The sequence below is a fragment of the Phyllobates terribilis genome, unplaced genomic scaffold (genome assembly GCF_046119375.1).
Source record: "Phyllobates terribilis strain yellow unplaced genomic scaffold, ASM4611937v1 Scaffold_12__6_contigs__length_324123572, whole genome shotgun sequence".
NCBI lineage: Eukaryota > Metazoa > Chordata > Amphibia > Anura > Dendrobatidae > Phyllobates > Phyllobates terribilis.
The window spans coordinates 261177706-261205108 of record NW_027362772.1 but is presented as its reverse complement, the minus strand read 5'-3'; the positions used below and the strand labels follow the sequence as shown (position 1 = coordinate 261205108).

At 41.1% G+C, this 27403-nt stretch overlaps 1 protein-coding gene across 1 annotated transcript; it reads right to left on the bottom strand.

The window, feature by feature from the left end:
- Positions 1–312: 312 nt before the first annotated feature.
- On the bottom strand, positions 313–26602 carry TNFRSF14 (TNF receptor superfamily member 14). The gene is made up of 7 exons (XM_073656919.1): positions 26370–26602; positions 21030–21114; positions 14255–14383; positions 13808–13954; positions 8298–8388; positions 6196–6359; positions 313–5318 (listed from the first exon to the last, which is right to left on the bottom strand). The coding sequence occupies exons 1-7, from the start codon at positions 26403–26405 to the stop codon at positions 5221–5223; spliced, it is 750 nt and encodes a 249-aa protein (XP_073513020.1). The 5' UTR covers positions 26406–26602; the 3' UTR covers positions 313–5220.
- Between the last annotated feature and the right edge of the window lie 801 nt (positions 26603–27403).

Below are 27403 nucleotides of genomic sequence, written 5' to 3'. Positions count from 1 at the left end.
AGGGGAGAAAACACCAGAAGGACATCGGAAGTTAAGTAATTACTAAGCGTTTTTGCTGCGGAAATTCTGCAGCAGAAACGCTTGAAAAACGCATAGTGGGCACGCAGCCTAAAGGGTCGATAATGACTTTCAGGATCGCAGCTTCCAATAGAGGGCACCAGAGTTCTAGTCTTCTTCCTCTCTGAAGAGACAATTTGCATATGTACTTCTCATAAGAAAGGAACTCTACAGCTGGCTGCCGGAAGGGGAAGAAGTCCCTGTCCACAAACCGTCCCAGCAGCATAGATTAGTAGCAGCACATATGGAAACAAATTTATGAAGAAAACGATTTTAATGGATATTATTGAAATAGGATTTATTTTACACTGTCCAATAGGCACTCATAATAGGCTGACCATTCCTGTTTTTCAGTTTCTGCCGTGTACAATTTATCAAAGGCAGGACTACAATGAAAGGTAACATCTCTTTTATAGAGTCAGATCACACTGCAAACAATAAGAGATGGTCACAGCTCCCCCTGCTGGCACAGGTTGCAGAGCATGCCCACAAAACTATCATAGTCAGTAGGTTTTTCTTTTTATGTTTAGGTGCTTGTTTTAAAGCAAATTCTGCCGCTGCTGTTGGAGATGAGGGAGAATATATTCTACACTTAGAAAATAAAAACAGATTTGTCTTTAAGACTTAGTGCGATTTGATGTACAGTACAGACCAAAAGTTTGGACACACCTATAAGTGGGATTTCTTGCCTTATAAATGGGGTTGGGACCATCAGTTGTGTTGTTCACACTTTTTTGTTAAGTATATAATTCCACATGTGTTAATTCATAGTTTTGATGCCTTCAGTGTGAATGTACAATTTTCATAGTCATGAAAATACAGAAAAATCTTTAAATGAGGTGTGTCCAAACTTTTGGTCTGTACTGTATATATCCGTCATACTGATAGAATGGGAACTACTACGGTACCACTGTGATCAGTCGGAGTCGCACAACTGATCTACATAGCAGAGCTAGTGCTGGGATCATCGCTCTCACTGATCCCTGCAGTTTAACCTCTCATTTGTCACTGTTTGTGACATTTATGTCGCATAATTGTGATAGCGGCACAGGAGGAGTTTGACAGAGGTAGAGCGCTCCCTCTGTAATAATAATTTTCACATATTTTTGTAAATATAATAAAGATTTAAAAATATTTAATATACATATGTGATATTGTCATTGTATCAAACTGCAGAATGCAAGTGTCAATTAAACAATTGAGAATGGTTAAAAAAATTGCAGCGGGGGAGGTAGAATTTCAATTTTACATTGTATTATTTAAATTTGTGACATCTATTGTGAATGGTGGATCCTGTGTGATCTACTATATAAGGAGGTTTTTGTTTTTTTTGTAAATCAGAATTTTATTGTCATATTAGAAAATACATCCAAAGTTGCAAAAAGCTTGACAACGTATTAGAATCGCTAAATCACATAACAAAATATTTCAGAAATGAGCTTGTAAACAATTAGGTGGTAACAGTGAAATTTTAAGCAAATTATCTATATAGCTCATAACGTAAATGAATAGTCACATGTAACTTATAGAGAGAAGGGTAGAGAAAGAAAAAGAAGAGTAATATACGGGTTAAAACAAACTAGGAGTGATGGGATAAGTAGAGAGAGTAAGTGAGGGGGAATTGGTTTCTCTTCATGTAGGTCTTATTTTAATTTCGTGAAGACAGATTTATATAATACCACATTAAAATGGGTATGTAGATGTGATTTATTTTGAAAGGATACCTATAAATGCTAAATATTGAGAGCAAATGCTACAATTGCTATTCAATTTTAATTTAACCTGGTGGTCAGTTCTGAAGTTTCTCTAAATGCAATCCAAGGCGCCCAGGTGTTATATATCTTATCGGAGTTCCCAATGCTTTGGCCGATCGGTTGCTCCATTCTGAGAATATTATTAAGTTTGGATACAAAATCAGGGCGTAATGGGGGGTTTGTTTGTTTCCAGTAGCGGGGGATTCAATTTCTGATAGCTGTGAGGAAGTCTCTAAGTAAGCCTTTCTTAAATCTGGAGATGGAGATGTCACATAAAGATAGTAAGGCTAATTCCATAGTAGGATGGATTTTGTATAGGGACATTTTGTTGCATAGATCAAATATTGCTAACCATAGACTTTTAATTGGTGGGTATGACCACCATATGTGTGAGTATGAGCCCCTTTCCTCCCAACATCTCTAACATGTGAGTTGTAGGGAACATGGAATGAATAGTGGATGGACATCTCTACCACCGAGATAGTATCTTGTAGCTTCTCTCTTGAGATACTGAACAGTGAGGATCTTAATGTGAATAGGAGAATCTTAGAGCGGTCCTCAGGTGATAGGGGTTTTCCCAGGTCACTCTTCCATTTTGAGAAGAATAAAGGGGGATCATGTGATGTAATTTGATTCTCTTGGAATCTCTTGTATAGTAGAGAGATGGTCTGGTCTGGTGGGCTCCTCATCAGGCATTGGGATTCAAAAGTGAGTGGCCTAAAAATATTAATCTGCTTAGATATCGTGTTGATAAAACTTGAAGAACCATGAGCCTACTGGAGGTTCGATTCCAGAGAATATATCCTGTAATGTTTTCATTTTGGAGTGGTCTCTGTAATCATAAACAATTGGATATTTGTCTTTGTGTTTGTTAAGAAAGATTGTTTTTTTATACCTGCAAGGCTGGGTTGTCGGAAATTGGTGTTAATGGGCCTGGTATGGACAACATATGAAGTGTTCTGTTCCTATGTCTGATGAATAAGACCAGGTTCCTAGTGAGAAAGGAGAGAGTGCCACTGTGTTCGTCGGCTTTTCTTCCGGACCATAAAGTTGCCAAAGGATTATATTGAGAGGGAGCCACCTCCAAGTCAACCCATTTCTTGCAATTTTTATGGTGAAATAGGTCTAAAGTACAGGTTTCCGAGCGAAGAATAATTATAGAGAGAAAAATCCGGAAGACCCAAACCTCCAGCCTGTTTTGATCTGCATAGTAAAAAATAGGATAGGCGTGGGCGTTTGTTGGACCAGATGAATCTTGTTATTGCCTTCTTGAGTCTGGAGAAAAAGGAGGCTGGAAGGAAGAGGGGGATTGTTTGGAAGAAATATAAGAGGCGTGGTAGAAGATCCATTTTAATTGCATTTATCCTTCCAAGCCAAGATAGTTGTAGTTTATTCCATTTCTCCAGATCAAGTTCTGTCTTATGTAAAGCTGTCTTATAATTAGCATCGTATAATTGTGATGTTTTTGCGGTTAATTTTATGCCCAAGTAAGTGAGGAAATCAGAGCGCCATTTAAACGGAAAAGAGCATAACTGGGATACAAAGTTGGTTGTAATGATATATTCAACAACTCAGATTTGTGGGAGTTTATTTTGAAATTACTTAAGGAGGCAATTTGTTCAGTTGTAAATAAGATTTGATTTGGTCTTGGGAGTGAATGTGTTGGGAGATCTTTAGTATAAAGTTAATCAGTTAACCTGTCTAGGATGATAATGAGACTGCTGAAAAGGCTTCTGTACAGAGCAGGAAGTAGGAGTTTAGTATTAGGCCTTGTGTCTAGTGTGAAAACTGCAGGATGTTACCCCTCCACCCCCTAAAACAGAAAGTGATATGGAAAACTACAACTTTTTTTTTTTTTTTTTTTAAATTATGGATTATTTTAAGATACATACATCTTGAAAATCTAATTTAACTATGAAATTTTCTGATGACAGATTCCCTTTGATGAATACCAGAATTATACAGGAATTACAGGAGATTTTCTGTTCATTCTATGAAGCCGTGTGTTATACGGGATAAGCAATCGAGGCGCAATAAGAAAGATAAAATCCACTGAACACCGGGGTCTCTTATAGCAAGTTACTGTCCACCAGAAACCTGCCAGTGCATCTGGGGCAGATCACTGTCCACCATGGACGGGACCACCCCTGCACAGACCACCGGTGACCAGATTCAACTGAAGTCATTCACTACTACTACTCCGAGCAGTGAAAGAGCAGAACGGCATGAAAGCACTGATAAAAAGAGTCCACCTACTTTCTACCACTACAACTTCAGGCAGAAAATGTTCAATATGGAAAAATAAACTTTTAAATAAATTATTGGGAAAATATTGAAAGTAGAAATACGCGAATCTGTAAGAAATGTCTAGCCAGTGTTTCACCAATGGTTGAATTTCTTATTATTGAATATTTACTTCTACACAATTGAGGTTATAGGCGTATTCTGGTCTACAAAAAGAATCTCCTGTCCACTGGATAGGATTGGTGGGGGTCTTACCCAGTGGAGTAATTAGAGTACGAAGTGCCCTGGTGCAACATTTGGTCCTAGGCCCCTTGGTCAGATGTATGGGTCCTTGTAGCATTCTAAACCCTATTAAAGGACATACCAGTTGCACCCCCTCCCTGGTATATATGTACTTTATCCTATGTCCCAACTTGGATATATATTGTATATATATTTCCGATCCTGGTATATGTCCCTCATTCTGCCACTGTTCTTTAATGCATACAAAAAAATAAACCATTATACTCGCCTTCCCTCTGCTCCCCCACTGCGCAACATCCTCTTCTGAAGCCGGCAGCTGACTTCAGCGTGCAAGCAACGGGCAGCGCGTGACGTCACATCCCACCTTTGTCTGACTGCCAAACCAGAACATAGAAGCATTGCTGGTATGGAAGAATCCGTCTGACATAAGAGCTGCCTGGAGACTCAAGTGCGGCCATACAGTCTCCTGCACACGACTCTGGGAATTTATTGAAACAAGAAAAGGAGAAGAAAAAAAAAACAAAACAGGCAAGCCAAGAGAAAAGAAAATCAGTGGAACGTTCTTACATTTCCAAGAAGTTTCTTAAAAAAAATGAAGGCTGGAATATAATTGGTTGCTATTGACCGGATCATTTTCACTTTACACCAGTTGTCATAACTCAGAACTCTCTGGCTTTGGCTCATAAGGGAGTGTTATGAGCATGCTCTGTGACACATGCAGGCTCCACAGTGCCATGCATGGAGGGGGTGGAGGTCTCCTTTGGTAGACCTGCCTCCAGCTATACGAGGCGTTACCTCCCATTGTAATCATGTGCTCAAATAATGAGAAGACCTCTGACAACGTCCTCTGTGTACACAGCACAAGCTGAAAAGTAATGGAAGTGCTCGTCTACTGTAAGGGCTTAGATGCCACTGAGAAATATCACTTTAATGGAGAAGAATCAGTGACTGGTTTTTGCGCGTTTTCTTCTTGATGAGGCTTTCCACAGTCATCGTCCTGCACGTCTTGTGTGTTCATCTCTAAATAAAAAAAGCATAGGGAGTAGATATGTTATGTACCATACAGACAGAATGGAGATCAGATAGATAAAAGATTGTTGGGGCCACCGATACTCCATATATAATGGAAAGTCATCATTGAAGGTCAGCATAGAATGACTGTCCAAACAAAGCACAGGTGCTCGGTGAAGCAGTCCACCTTCTGGAGCTACTATCTCCAGTGCTCCCTGATTCCTATTAAGTCAGAACTGTCAATCAATGAAGAAGAGGGCGGAGAAAGATAGAAAACACGCAAATGGGAAGCTGCACTGAACTATTTGGAATGAGATCGGACTGTCCCACCACCGCTCCATTCATTGTCTAGGGGACTGGCGGAGACTGTAGAGTTACAGCTTTCTCTGGCAGCTCCATATATAATGAATGGAGCAGTGGTGGGAATGAGCGGCCTCTGCTCCATTATAAGCGGAGCGTTCTAGCTCACATCTCCATATTGTATTTTTGTATAGTATACAAAATATTTATTTATTTTTTTATTTGTGAGACCGAAGGATGATTGCTATAGGGGAAGGGTGGATGTCTCACTGGTGGGACCCCAATACTAGAGTAAAGTATAAAGTGAATAGGCAGCCACTTTATATATCCTTGGGATCAAAAATGGCAATTCTTCAAATAACGTCTATATACCCTCAGCGGGATAACAGGAAGGTGTTATTACAGAACAATAAGGGAAATCTATAGCAGAATAATCGGCTCTGAAGTGCACGCTTCCTAAACCCCCATCTCAGGCACTGTAGGTTGTTGTAGATTTCGGATACAGAATCCGCATCGTAAACCCACAACAAATCCTCCATGTGTGAACCTGGCCCTGATGTGCTGCCAACATGGAGACTTGACTTACCTGGTTTATAAATAGGATTTCTGATTACATACATTATCACTGCAAGTAGTAGAGAGACATGTGCTAATGCTATTCCGGCTGCAATGTGACTTCTCTTTTCTTTACATATAGAATCAGCGGTCAAATTTCCTTCTTTATCTAGAATCTGACCCAATTCCTCGCACCTGCAGAAAACATAAAATGTATACGATTCTTATATTATGGTGAACACTGTCTATATTGTGCTTCATTTACAATTCAAGAACATGCAAAGTAGTTCTAGGAAAAGCAGGAGAGCAGCTCATCTAGAATGTAGGAAAGTTCTCACATGGAAGAAGAACATTGTATGGAATAAGGAATGAGAAGATGGAGATGAAGGTGCAGAAGTCTGCCCGGATAATGCCAGGCACCCACCACCCAGCAATCAGAGGCATGGAATATGAACAGAGAAGGGTACTGTTATATAAGAGGCCATTACCATATGGCATCTGATGGATTTTTGCCAAATGCTATAGGGAGGGCAATGGTGACCTAGGGTTATGGGCCCATACAGAAAAACAGTCAACATTATACATAGCAACAAATGACAGCTGCCATAAAAACCCTTCAGGAAAAGTGCAAAGACAACCAAAGGATGGAAGTCATAGAAATAAAAAAAAGAAGTCGGTAGGAAACATAGGAAGACAGAAAAGCAATTTCTTAAAGGGGTTGGTTGATTGGTATTTAATTTATTAAATAAGACATGATTTTGTGGCATTATCAGGTTCTTATCCTTCCTCACAGGCTGCATCTACTGCTGATAGAGAAGCATGAGACCAGACCTGACCACCAGCCTTCTCGAATTATGCCTGTTTTTAATGCAGCATCACCTGTGGGTCCCCAGATCACAAGCATCCAATGCTGACCATCAACCTTGTCTCTTATGCACATGGACATAGTTATTCACAGATTGGTGAATCTCTGACCATCTTTGCTTCTGAGAGACTCTGCCTCTCTAACATGCCTTTTTTTTCCCACAGACGTGTGACCAAGTGGAAAACACTCTTTGCTGTTTTTGATTACAACTACTTTTCCAGCCTCTTTTTTATGATGTTTTGCTGCCACTTGTTTCTAAATGAGTTAATTATTTTCAAATTAAATGGAAAAATGTCCCAACAACTTTCACCTTCTGATCTGTGTTCTATGCTTTGTTGTCAAGAAAATATGGCGATAAGAGGTTTAGAAATCAATGCATTTTGGTTTTCTTTAAATCTTATGACCCCTAACATGTACATGTTTGTAATTTCATTCTTTCTTTATCCATACCAGAAAAACACTGATGGCACACTGATCCAAAACACTGATGACACCGGTATCGTTTTTTCTGGTACTGGTTTTATACAGACGTGTGAACGTGACCTTGCACAGTGTCCCAACTTTTTGGAAATTGGGATTGTAAGTTAGAAAGTGCAACAAAATCATGTCCCCAACACATTTAAGATAAATTAGAAAACCCTTTTAGTTTGGTCCTTCAAATTAGATTTAATGTGTATGGGGGAGAGGGGGCCTCGAGGCAAAATGGTCGGGCATATTCATTTTAACATCCAATCCTTTTGTTCCCAGGGGGGACAAGTCATCACAGGATGGGTCTCGTAACAGTTTCTGGTCCTTTTACACAAAGTGAGTATCTACCGGTGTAAACAATGTATAAGAAAATCACAAGACAAACTAGTACAACGCTCATTCGCTGGGCGATAGGATCTTTTAAGCATGTGTAAGAGTCATCATTACCAGTAGCCATCGCCCGAAGGGGATCGGCTGCAGATAACATGCACTGTATACGGGGGGACAAAGGAACCATATTAGCAATTATTCTGCCCCCCATTATAGCTCGTTGATGTATGGACAACCTCTTTAATATAGTAGATCAGAGGTCATTACTTGGCCGACATCGGGACATTACTCAACTTTCTGCACGCTCAGAGTCAGCAGAGATAAAACACTGCTTGATCTCTGCAGAAACAACCGAAATTACGATGGTTACAATCCTATAGTCGCCCGGCCACAAGTTATTATGTGACCCATTATTATGTTAATTCTGAAAAAAACAACAACAACAACAAAAAAAACTACAAACAACATACTTCTTCCATGGAGAACATTGCGTTGCATTCATTCTATCGCTGTAATGACCCTCCGGACATATCTCACACTCCGTGTCTTTTACCGGAGTCCCTGTTTAAGAAAAAGAAAATATGGCGTTGTTAAGGACTTTACATTATGATCACTATTTTTTATTACTGAAATACGGTGTGAATCCTCCGCAGTCCGTTACATCATTATAAGAAGAGTTTCAACTCTCTATTATAGTCTTTTCTTTGTGCAATTAACGGACTTCAAAATAAACGGTCAAACAGTAGTTTCCTTTTTTTTTCTCTTTTCGGTAAAGGGGAAATGTAACTTGCAACTTTCCGAAGTATTACTAAAGATTTCTTCATTACAACTTTAGGTTTTGGTTTCAATAAAAAAAAAAAAAAAAGCTATTGCCATTATTCTATTAGAATGAGCACATGTCTGGGGTTTGGCATTTGTAATTGGAGTTCCTTTTCTGCAAAGTGCAGCCATATTGCGTGTGATATATGAAGGAAACCTCAGTTTTATTTCTCCACTATCTGAATTGCATCAACTATTGTGTCAGATCCTAGTCAGAGATGAACAAAAAGAATGAAAACTACTCGGGTCCAGGGTCCAGGTCGGTCCTCCGTGCCAACCGAACCAGGCGGCGTTTACTTCTGGGCTGAGCCCCGTATATCCCCACCCACACCACTGATTACACTGTGCATAAGCAGAAAGCAGCCAATCAGTGATGGGGTGTGGTTAGCCTAGGAGGCACGAGACACCTAGTCCTGTAGTGATAATCTCCTGTTGATAAAACAATAATTTTATTGAAATCGCAATAAACAGCCTTGTAGGTAACATAGCTGGAATCAGGGTCTCAGTCCCTACATCATGCTGCTCTCAGATTACATACCAAAATCGGCTTACAGATTCCCTTTAATATTTATGGCGTATCCCGAGGTTGTTATACAGATGTGGGTCTCACTGGCATCTATTTCAAGAATGTGGCCCCCATCACCCAACTCCAAAAATGATTAAGTGCACGTCCTTGCTCAAATACAAATCGAATATAGAGGACACCCATCAAATATTCATAACAAATTCTGTGGATATTGCTTAAAAAGGGAATTGGTCACCAGGTTTTTCTATATAAATTCTATTTATCACCATTCCGTCCTCATTAACAGCGTTCTTGCAAGAGCCCAGTTCCTTGGCAAACCTAGGAAAATGCCGTTTATAATTCTCCCGCACCGTATGGCAATCACAGCTGTCTGGTCTGATGGGCATCTCCGGACAGGGCTCGGCGCCTCTTGTCTCTCTCTATGCAAGTAGCCATCTTTCCAGCCTAGATTCACATGCTGATATCAACACAACCTGCACAGCTCTTATTCTCGACTGTGCAGGAGCGAGAATTAAATAGATTGTGTGGATAATGTCATTTTCTTCGTAGGTATGTGGAGAAGATGTAATCTTCCGAAAAGGTTGCAACACTGATATCAAAGATAAAAGTTGGTAGACAATTTCTATATGAAAAACCTCAAGACAAGCCTCCTTTAAAGAGTAGCTGGCATTTAAATTTTTACTTATAGAAAAAAAAAAATAGTAAATATGAAAATAAGCAACTTTGTTAAAGGAGAAGAAAGAAGCAAATTTCTCAGATAAGAGAAACTTCAGTCACCCTGAAGTTGATTGCAGGAGATCTCTCCGTTTGGCATTACAGACAACTTCTTAGAAGCTGTATCTCTAAGACCCAGCGGCTACCTTTCTCTGGCTAATTAACACCCTGGCCTGGGTGTGTAAATATCTGCTGTGTGCCAGAGAGAGGTGCCGGCGATATTCATTACCCCTTATGAAGGCCTGAGCAAGAGCAGTACTTCTTCCTCTCTGGTGCTAGAGGACATGTGCGCATTTGTCTGGAGTCGGCTAAAGCTAAGTGATTTTCCCTTGTTTGCCGTCTTTAGTGTTCAGTGAGGATTGACTAGGGCTCATCCCCTCCCTTCCCTAGCCTGAGCCTAACGCAAAGGAAAGACAGGGCGAGGTACGCGTTTGGCGATTGGTAAAGAACCAATATAGGGACGTTAGTGGAGACAGGGTGACGCTAGGTCAACCTAGGAGGTCTCCACTCCCCCCTTTCCCTAGAGTCTGGGCTCCCTTTTCTCTTCCCTTTGTGTTGCACTTAGTCTTTCCCACACCTTGCGTGACATCTATGGAGAGACGAGGCGCTAGAAGCAGTGACAAAGTTCTATGGACCTTGCAGTAGAATGACTGAGCTCCAGCTGTCATCCATCTCAGTAACGATTCCTCTGCATTCACTGAAGACAGATTTTACCTGTGATCTGAGAATTTTGAAAATGAAAGCTCAGTCCAGGAGGAGAAAGAAGTGGATTTCTCTGATAACTTGTATATCTTAAGTCCAGAATTATTTGAACAGTGAACGAATTTTCATGATTTCAGCTCTGCAGGGCACTATTTTTTTTTATTTAAAATTAAACAACTGAGATGCAATTGGACATTTTTCTACAAAGCCTCCTCATTTCAAGGGCTCAAAAATAATTGGAAAAATTCACTTGATCATGAATAAAATGTTAATTTTTAAATACATTGTAGAGAATCCTTTACAGGAAATGACTGCCTGAAGTCCAGAAGCCATGGACTTCCCCTAATGCTGGGTTTCCTCCTTTGTGATGCTTTGCCGGCCTTTCCTGCAGCTGATTTCAGTTGTTCCTTGTTTGTGGGTCAAGCTTTGTCTTAGGCATGTGAAATCCTGCTCGGTGGGGCTGAGATCTGGTGACTGACTGGGCCATTGCAGAATATTACTCCTCTTTGCTGTAAAAAACTCCTGGGATACTTTCTCAATATGTTTTGGGTCATTTTCCCAGTGCCATTGGAAGCCATGCATGACCGAGCCATCACATAGCCTCCACAATGTGTTGCAGAGCATGTGTTGTGCTTTGTATCATCAGCCGTTCCAAGCGTCCTCCATACTTTCTTCTTCCCATCATTCTGGTACAGATTTATTAGTTTTGCTTTTCCAGAACTGGGCTGACTTCATTAGATTTTTTTTTGGCAACATCCAATCTGGCCTTTCCATTTTTAAGGAGAATTAATAGTTTGCACAGTGTTGTGAACCCGCTGTATTTGCTCACATGAAGTCTTCTTTTTATGGTAGACTTAGATAGTGAAACACCTACTTCCTGGAGATGGATGTTGTGAATGGGTTTTTCTTCACAATTCTGCCATCATCCACCACTGTTGTCTTCCATGAACGTCCAGGCCTCTTTGAATTTCCAACCTCACCAATGTGCTCTTTTTTATTTGCAGAATGTACCAAACTGTTGATTTGGCCACGCCTAACATTTCTGCTGTCTGATGAATTTCTTCTTTTTTTCCTGCCTAATCATGGTCTGTTTCTTTTTCATCGAGCTCCTTTGACCGTATGTTGTAGGTTCACAGCAACAGCTTCCAAATGCAAACACCACACCTGGAATCAGTACCAAACCTTTTACCTGCTTAATTGATTATGGATTAACGAGGGAAAAGCCCATTATAGAGCTTTTGAGATAACTGTCCAATTACTTTTCATCCCTTTAAAAAGAAGCAGCTACATATTAAAGAGCTGTAATTTCTAAACCCTTACTCCAATTAGGACGTGAACACTCTCAAATTAAAGCAGACAGTCTGCACCTTAACTTCATATTGATTATATAACTGTATCTTGAATACGTTTTGATAAATAGATAAAATACCAAAACTTGTGTCACAGTTCAAATATTTCAGGACCCAACTGTATTACAAAGTTTCTTCTTTTCATTTGTACTACTGATTTGGGCACAGATAGATCAGCCCCGTTCTGCCGTAGAGCGACATGGACTTATTTACAAGCCCTTATGGCTCGGCTCTTATCAGGATCATGCACAGAGACCTGCAAACTACATGACATACGAGTCTCCTTACGCCATGACTTGCAGACGTCTTATCAGCTCTCACTCTGCTCTTGCTCCAAATGAGAGTAGAAATCTTTATAAACCAATATATGGGCAGCGCCCTCCGATTTGTGATATTTAATGTTAATTATTTTATTCTATAAAATGAAAACCTGAATTTTGATTTTCTAAGCGTATAGAGTAAAATATTAATACTACGATTTCCCACAAGGAAAACAAAACCAAAAAACGCAGCACGCCTGTTTAAATGGCCGGCAGCGATGCAGATGGGTGGACCAAGCTGTGGACGTTCATCTGATCGCAGCCTTTAAATAAAGTGTATGTGCAAGGGTTGTACTTTATTTTCTCGGACTCAAGTTTCTGTTATAAGTCATGACTATAAGCACAGAGTGCAATCTATTGTTCTCATTTATCAGTCATTTCATATTCGAAAGAAGCCATTTGTAATGGGCTTCAACTGGATGATTAGCAGAAAGTTGAGTGAAATGTCTGCACCCTACCTCCCTCCAAATGATCACAAATAACATATCAAAAGGTATCACAAATGAGTTGTTTAGTAAGGAAGAAAATTGCAGATTGCTAGGTACTTTTACACTTTTTAATTAAAGGGAACATTTAACATTGAAGTTCGAAAGTGTAAGTGAAAGCAAAAGAACAGAAGAATTAAATGAAAATGAATCTACCTGGGACTTTTCAAGCAGAGAAATTAAGATATTTCCTGAACTGGTATAGACTTACATTACATAGTGTCACGATCCCGCCACACCTGAAGAGAGCTGGGACCACAGTGTCAAACATTACTGTTAGTAGCACACTACACTGTCATGGATTAAAGTCCTGCGGGGCACCCAAGGTCCCCCTGATCACGCCAGCACATGTCCAGGCCCGTTTGAAGTTCACCAATGACCATCTGGATGATACAGTGGAAGCATGGGAGAAGGTCATGTGGTCAGATGAGACCAAAATAAAACTTTTTGGTATTAACTACACTCGCCGTGTTTGGAAGAAGAAGTATGAGTACAACCCCAAGAACATCGTCCCAACCTTGAAGCATGGTGGGGAAAACATTATACTATGGGAGTGCAAAGGGGACATGACGACTGAACCGTATTGAAGGGAGGATGGATGGGGTCATATATTGCGAGATATAGGCCAACAACCTCCTCTCCTCAATAAGAGCATTGAAGAGGTGTTGTGGCTGGGTTTTCTAGCATGACAGTGACCCGAAACACACAGCAGGGGCAACTACGGAGTGGCTCCGTAAGACGCATTTCAAGGTCCTGGAGTGGCCTAGCCCAATAGATAATTTCCATTGCTCTGCTTTGTTGTGAGAGAGGAACAAAAGAACATGGTGACTGTTGGATCCACTTCATCACGGACGTCTTATGGATCTCATTAACTTCAATGGGGGTCGATTTTGTTTTCGTTATACTGTCTGCCATTTTATGGGCCACAATATCAAAGCACGTTGTATTATTTTTTGACCGCTCCAACACAGATGTCCCCACAGCCTTGTGTGCAGGTTCCCTGCCTATAGCCGGACAGCACTGTTATACACTTCTTGCCGCAGTCACACACAGTAATGTCCTTACCGGGCTTCTTTATATATTGACCGAGCTGACATAGTTTGTGCTCTTGACATATGTCGCAGTCTGGGTTCACACAAAAGTGACCGGCTGAGCATTCGCAAACCGTGTTAGAAGATTCTGTACACTTCTGTTTTACTATGAGATTGGCCCCTGAAAAACAAAGCAACAGGACGGTCAGGATGGCAGCGGGAAGAAGCCGTATAGGACTCACATTTACAGCTCATACAATAACAGGGTAGGGGATCATGGACTGATAGCTTGGGGTCCCACTGCTGAGACCCCCACTGATCCTGAGTGCGGAGCTCTGAAGTGCCCCTTTTAAGAGAAGTGATGGCAGTGCCGCTCCAAGTTTTCATGGCTCGCCAAGTGGCACACTACGGCTGGACATATGGGCACCATCACAGCGATAACAAACTTTTCTATAATTCCGGATACTTTTATTGCACTCACCACCGTCACAATCTTTACATCGGAAACACTCGGTGAGCCCGTTCGGATGATCCATATATGTGGTCTCTGCACAGATTACGCAGACGCTGCTACTCAACTCTTTGGTGCAATGAAATTTCACAAAGGATCCTGAAAGAAAAGAAAGAAAAAAAAAAAAAGAACCACAAAGTAACAACCTGAGAACACGAGAGAACAAAGTTATATACTATGCAATCTGGAGAAAGCGATGAGTAAAGTTGTGCAACATTGTAACTCATTACATTCACAAGTGCAGCTTGTCCTATAGTCCAGAGCTGCATTCACACTGCTGGCTGCCACTGGACAGTCAACAGGTTTATTGCTAGATATTGCATAAGTTTCTTTTTCACAAGCGATAGTTTAACACCACGAAAAAATGCAAACACCCAAAATCAGGTCATCAACGGCCAGACCATAAATCCTTAGTAACTAATATTGGGTGAAAAGGCAACACTCCATAGGCTCTAAAGCCACGGCCCCACTATCAGTATTTGGTCAGTATTTTTTCTCATGAGTGGGAGCCAAAAGCAGGTGAGGAACAATCAGAGAAAAGGTATAATAGAAACAAGTCACCGATTCTGCATTTATCATCCACTCCTGGTTTTGGCTCCTACTCCTGAGAAAAAATACTGACCGAATCCTGACCAAATACTGATAGTGTGGCCGTGGCCTTAAAGGAATAAGACTATTCACGTCGCACGTCCCTTATTCATGCGTGTTACTCATGATTCAGCTAGACAGCTATATACAATAAATGTTATCCAAACTTTAAATACAAATTCAAAAAATACAGTGGCTTGTAAAAGTTTGGGCACCTCTGGTCAAAATTACTGTTATTGTGAACAGTTAAGCAAGTTGAAGACGAAATGAACTGTAAAAGGCCTAAAGTTAAAGATGACACATTTCTTATGAATTCTAAGAAAAAAAAAAAATATTATGTTACTATATATATTTTACACACAGTACAGACCAAAAGTTTGGACACACCTTCTTATTTAAAGATTTCTCTGTATTTTCATGACTATGAAAATTGTACATTCACACTGAAGGCATCAAAACTATGAATTAACACATGTGGAATTATATACTTAACAAAAAAGTGTGAAACAACTGAAAATGTCTTATATTCTAGGTTCTTCAAAGTAGCCACCTTTTGCTTTGATGACTGCTTTGCACACTCTTGGCATTCTCTTGATGAGCTTCAAGAGGTAGTCACCGGAAATGGTTTTCACTTCACAGGTGTGCACTTTCAGGTTTAATGAGTGGGATTTCTTGCCTCATAAATGGGGTTGGGACCATCAGTTGTGTTGTGCAGCAGTCTGGTGGATACACAGCTGATAGTCCTACTGAATAGACTGTTAGAATTTGTATTATGGGAAGAAAAAAGCAGCTAAGTAAAGAAAAACGAGTGGCCATCATTACTTTAAGAAATGAAGGTCAGTCAGTGCGAAAAATTGGGCAAACTTTGAAAGTGTCTCCAAGTGCAGTTGCAAAAACCATCAAGCGCTACAAAGAAACTGGCTCACATGAGGACCGCCCCAGGAAAGGAAGACCAAGAGTCACCTCTGCTTCTGAGGACAAGTTTATCCGAGTCACCAGCCTCAGAAATCGCAGGTTAACAGCAGCTCAGATTAGAGACCAGGTCAATGCCACACAGAGTTCTAGCAGCAGACACATCTCTACAACAACTGTTAAGAGAAGACTTTGTGCAGCAGGCCTTCATAGTAAAATAGCTGCTAGGAAACCACTGCTAAGGACAGGCAACAAGCAGAAGAGACTTCTTTGGGCTAAAGAACACAAGGAATGAACATTAGACCAGTGGAAATCTGTGCTTTGGTCTGATGAGTCCAAATTTGAGATCTTTGGTTCCAACCACCGTGTCTTTGTGCGACGCAGAAAAGGTGAACGGATGGACTCTACATGCCTGGTTCCCACCGTGAAGCATGGAGGAGGAGGTGTGATGGTGTGGGGGTGCTTTGCGGGTGACACTGTTGGGGATTTATTCAAAATTGAAGGCATACTGAACCAGCATGGCTACCACAGCATTGCATCTTGCAGCGGCATGCTATTCCATCCGGTTTGCGTTTAGTTGGACCATCATTTATTTTTCAACAGGACAATGACCCCAAACACACCTCCAGGCTGTGTAAGGGCTATTTGACCAAGAAGGAAAGTGATGGGGTGCTACGCCAGATGACCTGGCCTCCACAGTCACCAGACCTGAACCCAATCGAGATGGTTTGGGGTGAGCTGGACCACAGAGTGAAGGCAAAAGGGCCAACAAGTGCCAAGCATCTCTGGGAACTCCTTCAAGATTGTTGGAAGACCATTTCCGGTGACTACCTCTTGAAGCTCATCAAGAGAATGCCAAGAGTGTGCAAAGCAGTCATCAAAGCAAAAGGTGGCTACTTTGAAGAACCTAGAATATAAGACATATTTTCAGTTGTTTCACACTTTTTTGTTAAGTATATAATTCCACATGTGTTAATTCATAGTTTTGATGCCTTCAGTGTGAATGTACAATTTTCATAGTCATGAAAATACAGAGAAATCTTTAAATGAGAAGGTGTGTCCAAACTTTTGGTCTGTACTGTACCTTTGATCACTGCGGCCAAAGAGTTCTATTTCAACCTCATAGGTCCACGTGACTTGTTTCCAAAATGCATCCGGCTTGTTTAGATGTTGTTTTGCATACTTCTGACGCTGACTTTTATGGTGAGGACATGGAACAGTCATCAGAAGAAAACCTCTTTTGCGAAGGCCATATTTGTGCATGTGTCTCCAATGTACCACAACTCCAGAGTCTGCTAAATCTTTTTGAAGATCTTTTGCAGTCAAGCGGGGATTCTGATTTGCGCCTCTAGCAATCCTACGAGCAGCTCTCACTAAAATTTTGCTTGGTCTTCCAGACCTTATCTTGACCTCCACTGTTCCTGTTAACTGCCATTTCTTAATTACATTTCGAACTGAGGAAAGGGCAACTTGAAAACGCTTTGTGGGGCTCCACCATTTTCAGAGTGCTAGGTAGCTGCTTAGCACAACCCATGGCTGCTGTTTTTTTGAGCAAGGTTAGAGAAGGCTGGGCTTTAATAAAGCTGGGAAATTTGCATCATCTGGCCTTTCCTAACAATGATAGTTAATAAACCATAACCTTAACAGGCTAATTAAGGTCTGAAACCTTGGTCAAAGTTATCTGAGCACAAAAATCTCCAAGGGTGCACAAACTTTTGCAATGGCACATTTTCCTTTTTGTAATTTTTAAAATGTAAAAAAATGACATTTTTTTGCCTAAAATACAAAGTAAATGTGTCATCTTCAACTTTAGGCCTTTTAGAGATCATTTCATCTTTAACTTGCTTAACTGTTCACAATAACAGTAATTTTGACCAGGGGTGCCCAAACTTTTACATGCCACTATAACAGTCCTGCTGATTCACAGGTAACATGTATAAGTAAGGGGGGAGGGTTGTCCTTCTGTAAACATTGTGCTCTATTGAATTACATAAGACTACTAGCTGTTTGCCACCCCTGCTTTTTGGCTTAATCAATAACGAAAGAGGACTATGTCTGTTAAAGAGTGTGTAACGTGGGTAGTCTTATTCTTTTAAGAGCATAAGAAGCATTGTCTTTTCACCGAGTATTTGTCATTAAGGAATTTTTTTTTCGACATCAATTACCATTACAGCTACGGGATTTAGCACTAAAGCTTGCAGCTCTGGAAAATAAAACTGGCAATAACTCAATGAATAAGATGTAATGCATTTACAAGAAGAAATACCTTTTTATGCAGATTAAAAGTAGAATATATATTTAGTAAATTGATAATATATATTCAATCTGTACAAAAGGGCAGATCTACTGTACTTCCCAGCTTAAATATCCCATATTCTTAGACTTTACTATGTATGCACAAATTATATGAATATATAACGTAGATTACAGCGGCGTCCTCCTCACCTTTCAGCAGTCTGTATTCTCTTCCCCTGCCTGAACGCAGAGGCTATTGAACATATTCACTCACCACAAATATTCATTTGTAGTAATACAGTAAATAGAGGGCAGGGAGGAGGGAGATGCAGCTGCAGTTTCTCTCTCTCTCTCGGTGTGCGACATTGCATACTGTACAGAAAAACATTGGATACGTGACATGCAACTAATTCAAACTCTATGCATGAAAAATAATAAAGAAAAAATAAAGAAAAATACAAAAGTTTAAAAAAAAATGCAATAAACTTATTAAGGACCAGTCACTTACTCAAAAAACTGAATTAAATAACTTGTAAAAATCCCTGATCTTCCCTGATTCTGATGCTCTTTTCTGTTTTGCGCTGCATCGCTCCATTGCAGAGATATTCACATTTGTTGGTTTGGAGTGCAGTATGTGAAATCTCTGCTTTGCAGCGTAACTGGGTATTTCTTCAGTCTTCTCTGGCGGTGTGCAGTTTCACCCCTCCCTCCCAGACGCCACCAATCACAGCTGAGCAGCTGATCTAGCAATCCTATTGTGATTGGCAGTGTTTGGGAGGGAAGAGTGAAAGTGCACACCCCCAGAGAAGACTCTAAAGAAACGCCCAGTTGGTCTGCAAACAGAGATTTCACATACTGCGCTCCAGAAGAAACAAGTGAATATCTCAGCAATGAAGCAACGCATCGAAAAATGGAAAAAAGAGGCAGAGTCAGGGGAGATAAGGGATTTTTATAAAGCATTTTTATCAATTTTTGGAGCAGGTGACAGGTTCTCCTGAAGTGTAATGTCATATAAAACGCTACTTTTCTCATTCCAGGAAGCACGCTGATGTCCATAAGCCCATGGGTACTGCGTGTAAATACTGGGTATGACAGATGCTGTATCCATAATAGATGCCTAAATGGTAATGGCCACTGGCTTGGTAAATAATACGACAGCAACCGTCTTGTGAACTATAGACGCAAATCCAGCTGTGTCCAGTGTGCATGCAAGGAATCTATGCGCACCAACATCTGATATGGAATGGGGCATTTCACCACTTTACATGCCATTACACATCGGTCTATTGCGTTTCCGAAATGTCAGCAGTTAGTTGCCAAATCAGTTAAAGCTACACAATATTTAATACTAGCTGTACTACCCGGCTTCGCCCGGGTTAATGACTGCTGTTAGCAAAATAGAATGTGTTAACAAAAATTTATTCTCCAAACAAAAACCACAAAACAAATAGATATAAAGTTCATTGGCTCTTGAGGAAGCAGTTCTTGTTTTAATGTCTGCAAGCCTCGCTTCCCTGTCCTCAGAAAGTTCATTGGTTCTTGAGAAAGCAGCTCTTGTTTTCATGTCTGCAAGCCTCGCTTCCCTCTGATCAGAAAGTTCATTGGCTCTTGAGGAAGCAGCTCTTGTTTTCATGTCTGCAAGCCTCGCTTCCCTCTGCTCAGAAAGTTCATTGGCCCTTGAGGAAGCAGCTCTTGATTTCATGTCTGCAAGCCTCGCTTCCCTCTGCTCTGAAAGTTCATTGGCTCTTGAGGAAGCAGCTCTTGTTTTCATGTCTGCAAGCCTCGCTTCCCTCTCCTCAGAAAGTTCATTGGCCCTTGAGGAAGCAGCTCTTGTTTTCATGTCTGCAAGCCTCGCTTCCCTCTCCTCAGAAAGTTCATTGGCCCTTGAGGAAGCAGCTCTTGTTCTCTTGTCTGCAAGCCTCGCTTCCCTCTGCTCAGAAAGTTCATTGGCCCTTGAGGAAGCAGCTCTTGTTCTCTTGTCTGCAAGCCTCACTTCCCTCTCCTCAGAAAGTTCATTGGCCCTTGAGGAAGCAGCTCTTGTTCTCTTGTCTGCAAGCCTCGCTTCCCTCTGCTCAGAAAGTTTATTGGCCCTTGAGGAAGCAGCTGCTGTTCTCATGTGTGTCAGCCTTGTTTCTCGGTCTTCACATTTTTCATTGGCCCGTAATGCAGCTTTTCTTTTTGCATCAGCTGAAATTCCTTTTCTTATGAGACATTATTGTGGTAAAAATAGTCTGTAACTGGCAGTTTCTATATGCTCTCACATAGAAGTAATGTGACTGACATCAGCCTTTCCACCAGCACACCCTAACTGACATCTTATTACCTTACACAAGCTTTATTATACTGAGAATCTCCTTTGTTGCCTATATTAACCAATCACAGCTCAGATTAATTAGCAGTAGCAAAATAGAAGCTGAGCTGTGATTGGTTGCTATTGGCAGCCTGATAAAGCTTTGTTAGATGAGTTTTGTGTGTGCCGAGGGTGGTATATGTGTTCAAGCACGTGGTAGTGTGTGGCGCATTTTATGTGTGTTCATATCCCCGTGTGTGGTGAGTATGAGTATCCCATGTCGGGGCCCCACCTTAGCAACTATACGGTATATAAGCTTTGGCGCCATCGCTCTCATTCTTTAATTCTCCCTTGTTCACATGTGGCAGCTGTCAATTTGCCTCCAACACTTTTCCTTTCACTTTTTCCCCATTATGTAGATAGGGGCAAAATTGTTTGGTGAATTGGAACGCGCGGGGTTAAATTTTCGACTTACAACATAGCCTATGACGCTCTCGGGGGGTCCAGACGTGTGACTGTGCAAAATTTTGTGGCTGTAGCTGCGACGGTGCAGATGCCAATCCCGGACATGGACATACACATACATACACACACACACACACACACACACACACACACACACAGCTTTATATATTAGATTTACAGACAGATTTTGTAAAGTGAACATCACGTAAAAATACAGAATAGAAGAAAATCATTATGAAACGCAGAACCACCCACCTTTATCACACATCGGGCAGCAGACGTTATTGATTATGTATTCCCTTGGAAGGCAAGCAGAAATAATGTTCATCATGAATATCGGCTAAAATATAAAAACAGAAGAGAAAGGGTAAACTATGTAATTAGGAGACAGTAAACTGTGACTATATTACCAGGAAGGGGCTGCATCTCGTACAGGAGACATCACCGACATGTGGTCCGATCCGGTGATTATACTACGCTGCCCCCATCCTATAAGTCGCTCCGTCAACACGGAGGGAAGGTTCTGGCCGCTGCCAACCTCATCCTGACTGTGGACTCCATACACTGTTTCTTCATAGTGTAGGATACATTATAAGGGATATTCCTGTCACAATCGCTTATTATCAGCCTTGGTCAAGGGACTTCCACTTCAGCCCTGTGCTGGACATAGGAAAAAAGTTTCCTGTGATGGAACTTCATCAATGCTAAGAATCAGGGGTCTGGCTGACAGCTGCTGATATGAGCAAAACCAACCTCCCTTCATATAGACCATTAATGCCAATATAGGAAACTTCTCCTGTGTTAGGCTATGAGCAAACAGAGGTTATTCAGGAATTTTTGGAGCAGAAACTCTCCAAAGATTCCTTCAAATCTCAAAGCTCTTCAAAAACTTTGAGTTTCCGCTCAGTTTCTGCTTCAAAAACTCAACAAAAAGATTCCATGTGCACACAGCCTTAAAGGGGTTGTCAGGTGTTGTGATGAAAGTCTGCAGTCACTCTATGTGACTGCAGACTTCTAAATCCTTATAGCATGTGCACCGCAATCTGTCAGGATTCTCCCGCGTTGCCGGTGAGAGCAGGCAGTCAGGTAACTGCAAGTCTGTGATTTGCATACTTCCAGCCACATTCCAACTAGACGTGCTTGACCTATTCATTTGTATTGAGCAAGGTAATGCAAGTCTAGTTGGCACATGACCGCACGTATGCAAATCACATACTTGTGGTCACGTAACCACCCGCTCTCCCTGTCAACACTGCAGAATCCCGACAGTGTGCAGTGCGCACACAGCAAAGATGCAGAAGTCTCTTATCACAGACTGCAGACTTTCATCACAAGACCCGACAACCCCTTTTGAGTTTTTTTTCCATCTTTGTAGATGGATATTGTCAGATAGTTGTTTTTACAAGCAGTAATTTTGCAATTTACTGACTGGTCATATTTTCAGTTGTCCTTGAGATATTAACACTTTTTTTTGCAGTTTGTGTCCTAGCCATCAAGCATCTGTGGCCGAACATGATCAGTGCTTACAAATTCTCTTCTACTGAGCTTGTAAGCGCTGCTTTGAAGCTGGCCGGGGTCACTGCAGCACGGTTTTCTAGGCAACGAGATCTAAACAAAAGTGTTAATATCTCAAAAAGTTGGAAAATTGTATTAAACAGTAAACTGCAAACGTGCTTGTTCTTACAAGCTCTAGGCGACAGAATCCATTCATAAAGATGGTAATAACCCTGTAAGGAATAAACTGGCACTGACTGTCTGGACCACGCTGATATCTCAAGATCTGTGCACCTCTGGTAATGTTGGTCATGAAAAAAAAGCCAAAAAAAACAAACAAAAAACTTTTATCTGACATAATGTTGCTGCAGATCACACCCAGGGAAATGTAATTAAAAAGTCCAAGGCAAAAACCAGTCCTGCTTCATTAGCATATTCAGTGCTACCGAATAATATATATATTTTTTGCATCCACGCTTCAACCAATCACTGAGATCAGCAGCTCTCCAGTTGTTGACGGCACAAGCTGCCGAGCTCAGTGACGCACGTTGTGGTCAGGACGTCCCCCACTGAAGGGGGAAGGGAGCCGGCGCTGGACCAAAGGAGGGCGAGTATTATCTTTCTTTGTATTTTTACTACTATCTGATTAGTTGACTTTTCTAATAGTAGAGAACCCCTTTTATATAATTTACTTAACTGGAATGGTCTATTTTTGCAAGTGAGAGTGATCATACATAGCAGTTAACTAGAGGAGTGTGTGATTCCCTTAAGTAAAAGAATTGAGAATAATCCTTAAAAGGGGTAGTCCACAAATTGGACAACGCCTTTTTTATTTTTTAAATAAGTTGTCCACCCTTGTAAAATAAAAATAACACAACTCACCTCCTTCACTGGCAAGGCTCCAGCAATGCAATGTCCTGTAATATTGGTTGCATGGCTCACATAGCACAACAATCAGCAGCTATCAGGCTGCTTCACACTCACTACTTCCCTTGGACAAACCCAACAGCTGCTGCTGATTGTTATGTCACGTGAGCCCTGCAGCTAATGATACGGGAGACCTGGCGCATACATTGGTTGAGCAGTGCCAGTGGGGAGTATATGTTATTTTTACTTTACAAGGGTGGTGTCGGGGAGGCAGGGCTGTGGATTTCGTAAGCCAAACCTCCGACTCAGACCCCCTCATACATGGTTCATGTTTAAGTGATAAATTTACTGTAGCACAGATCCATCTCATCTAAAAGTCTAGACCCTTAGATCAGGAATAGGACATTTCATAACTCCCAAATTCTTATGAAAACATATTCCCCACAAACTGCATTGAATTACTGTACCCAATTTATTATATATTTTAGGAGCTGGAGTCAGTCCATTTTATACCGACTCCGATTCCGACTCCAATGCCCTGCGGGGAGGACTATTTATTTTAAAAAGAGGTTGTTCATGAAATGGACAACCCCTTTAAAGGGAACTCGCTAAGTCCAGAAATGCCATTTACCTGCAGATAAAGGGATAATTTGCAGGTAAAAAGCATTTAAATTCACGATCCTGTGTGGCCGGCTTAGTGGAACAGCGGCTACAGGGAGAAAATGAAATTATATCCTCCCTGCAGCCGCTCGCTTCCAGTCATTGGGGCGGTGCAGGAAACAGTTACAGTCACTGCTCAGTATACTGTGACCACTGCTGTAATCGCTCCCCAGCACATTAATTGCCAGCTTGCTTTATACACACACAGTCAATTAAAGTACCAGGGAGCAACAGCAGCGCTCAATGCATAGTCCCAGGTACAGCAGAAGACATGGGGCCAAAATAGATTCCACAGGGGCAAAGTGTTGTGAATCTATTAGAAATAGTGGAATTACATGTTTAATGATTCACTTATCTTGTGATGTTAAAAAACAGAATTTAAGGGAACCCATGTGCTATGCCTTTTTTCCCCATTACATAATACCATATGGACATTAAAAATATTTTTTTTTAAACAAAGCCAATAAAACTTTTCTAAATTTTTTGTTAACACCTGAGATTAACTGCTGTGATCACAGCGGTTTATCCTTTTAGGCTACGTTCCCACAATGAGTATTTGATGTTGCAAATTTTCTGCACCTGTTAGGTAAATTAGGCTACTAGCATATTTTAATTGCGTTTTTTTGTCTCTTATCAGTGTCATGTTTTATATAAAACGTATATTTTTCACATGAAGGATTTACATGTTGCAGATATTAATTCCGCACCGCAGCTCAGTTTCCGCAGTGTAAAATTAAAACACAGTGGGCAGGAGATTTCTAGAAATCCCATCCACTTTGCTGAAAAACTTAAGATGTTTTTTTTTTATGCAGCATTAAAAAGGCACCAAATACTCATTGCGGGAACTTAACCTTAGATGCCGCTGTCAATCAAATCGTGACTACAACAGATAGGACATTAGGAACAGGATGATGGGGGAAGGGTGATTTCCTAGCAATTTATAAACTTCATAAGAAACTGGCAATTATACAATAGACTTAAATAATATTGAATCCCCTGGGGGAAACTAATTAAAACATTAAAAAAAAATGGCAAGGAGTAAGATCTAAAAAAAAAAAAAAATTACATCATCCCTTTTTTTATTGTCCAAAGTAATGAACTATACAAATATTTACACTATACAGTAAATGTCAAAATTGGAAAACAAAAATATAGCAGAAATGCTATTTTTGTCATGTCACCTCCCAAAAAAATGGACATTTAAAAAAAAAACAAAAGACGTATGTACCCCTAAATAGCGCCAATGGATACTACAGCTCATCCCAAGAAGCCAACAAACCGTATTGACCAAAAATAAATAAAAATAAACACATTTGTAGGAAAAAAAAAACAAAAAAACACACAGACTGAATATAAAACGTATAAATTAATCTGTTGCAACTAAACTAAACTTCCTAGCTAACATTCTGATCAGACTGTATGAAGCCCACTGCCACATCACGCTGAGCCTTATAGTGGGGCCCAAACTTTAAAGGTGCAGCAACGTGCGCCAACCACTGCTGAGGCAATTGTATATCTGCAGGGGGGACATCCAGGACACCCAACAGCACCCATTGCTACAAGACAAAGCTCCTAGGCTCCAGGTCACACCAACAAGTTAAGTGTTTTTTTTTTTAATGGATTTATTTTTTTCTCCCCCTCTAAATTCTACACACATGACAGTTTTTTGGCACATCGTATGGATAAGTGAATAATGTTATTTAAAACAACGGCCCCGATTCATCATGACCAGTGATTTTCTCGCCGGTCTTGATAACGTGACATGCTGGAATCAGATGCTCCTGATCCATGCCTCTTAATGAATTAGGAGAGTCTGATGAGTGGTGTGTGCCATGCCAGAAATCTTATCCCAGTAAACGACTAGAGTAGGATTTCTGGTGCAAGGAACGCCGCAGCTTGGTGTCATGAATTAGATGTGAGGTGGCGTCACGTCCCCGCTCTGCCTATTTTATGCTACAATTTCGGCTAAATTGCTTTGATTTGTCACACAAAAAAAAACAAACAAGTTTTCATACGGCTATGTTGACACAAAAATAAAAAATTCTGTGAAGAAAGAGAGGAAGTGCAACAATAAGAAAAAAAAAAAAAGAAGTTATTTTGGGGTCAAAAGTGTTTTTCAGTAGGTTTACGCCGAAAACCTTTTCCCACCAATATCAGATCAGTCATCCTGGATGTAAATAATGGATATGAGAACTGCAGAGCAGCTATTGGTTCTTTCAGGTCTTCTCCCCTAGAGAACAATTTCCTAAAATTATAGGAATATTTCCAACCCTGAAAGTCATCAGCTATTAATAGGCTCCCAACAATCAGAAGGTCAATCAAATCAGGCAATGTTGGAAATAATTATTAAAAAATGCAACTTAGCAAAATAATTAAAAATGCCAAAAAAAAGTGCGCAGAAAACCAGAAAGAGAAAGTGAAAGTAGCTGCGACCTCTGGTACAGGGACATTAATTATTCGGGTGTGACTATTATAGGGAGATGACACATTGCAGATATACTATGCTTTGTGCCCGCAGGGTGCCCGGATGTAGCACCAGGAATGTGCAGTAATCAGGCTGCACCCTCCGCTCACCAGGGATAGCGCCACCACCAGGAAGCGCCCGTCCATGTCGTCTGTGATCTGACCGCAGTCGGGATGTCACCATTCTCATCATTGCGGTTTTGGAATCCTCCGCACTCCCCGCAGTAACGGACGATCCATGTCCAAAGATTCACAACGTTCCAAAGTTCCGAATAGAATCTTGCGACTTTCAGGCTTCAATAGGGAGGAGTCACATGACTGCGCGTCATCCAGGGAGGAGCTGTAGACCCAATCATCTCTGAACATGTAATGTACACTCAGCTCTGCTATATCTATTCCTCTCACACACACAGCTCATGCTTCACACCCCACAAATCTATTACCACTCCTCAGTACTGTAATTCTCTGCCCTACTGTTAGGCTATGTGCCCACGATGCAGAAATGAAGCAGAAAATTTCTGCTTCATTTCTGCATGTCCTTTCCCAGAAAAACGCATGAGGAATTTGGCAAGCGTTTTTCGAGCGTTTTTGAAGCGTTTTGGACATGCGTAATTGCCTTGCGTTTTTTAATGCATTGACAAGGCAGTTCCACATGCGTAAACGCAAAAATAATGGACATGCCGCGGATTTTTGAGCGCACCAAAAACGCAGCGGAAAAATCCGCAGCATGAGCATTGAAATTGCGGATTGTCATTGGGGATGGATTACCAAGCGTTTACGCTGCGCAAATTCCGCAGCATAAACGCTTGAAAAACGCTGCGTGGGCACGCAGCCTAAGTCTGAGGCCAGACAGAGCAAGTATATAAACCGCAGCGGCTATCAGAAGTCGCCCCGCCCTGTGGTTTTCACCCTAAGACCGGGTCCAGACAAATGTATGAAAAACAGTCCATTTTTCCACAGTACAGGAGTGGGTGTGTGGGGCGAGTGCACAGACTGAACCTGCCCCATGCCCTGTAGATAATGGCTGTCAGGGTGCAGTCAGACTGCCGTATAAATCGGACCGCAATGCTCGGACTGCCCGGCAGCTCTCCCGTCCTGAGTGTGACAGCTGCTTAGAAATACATGAGGCTGTCGTACTGGGGTAG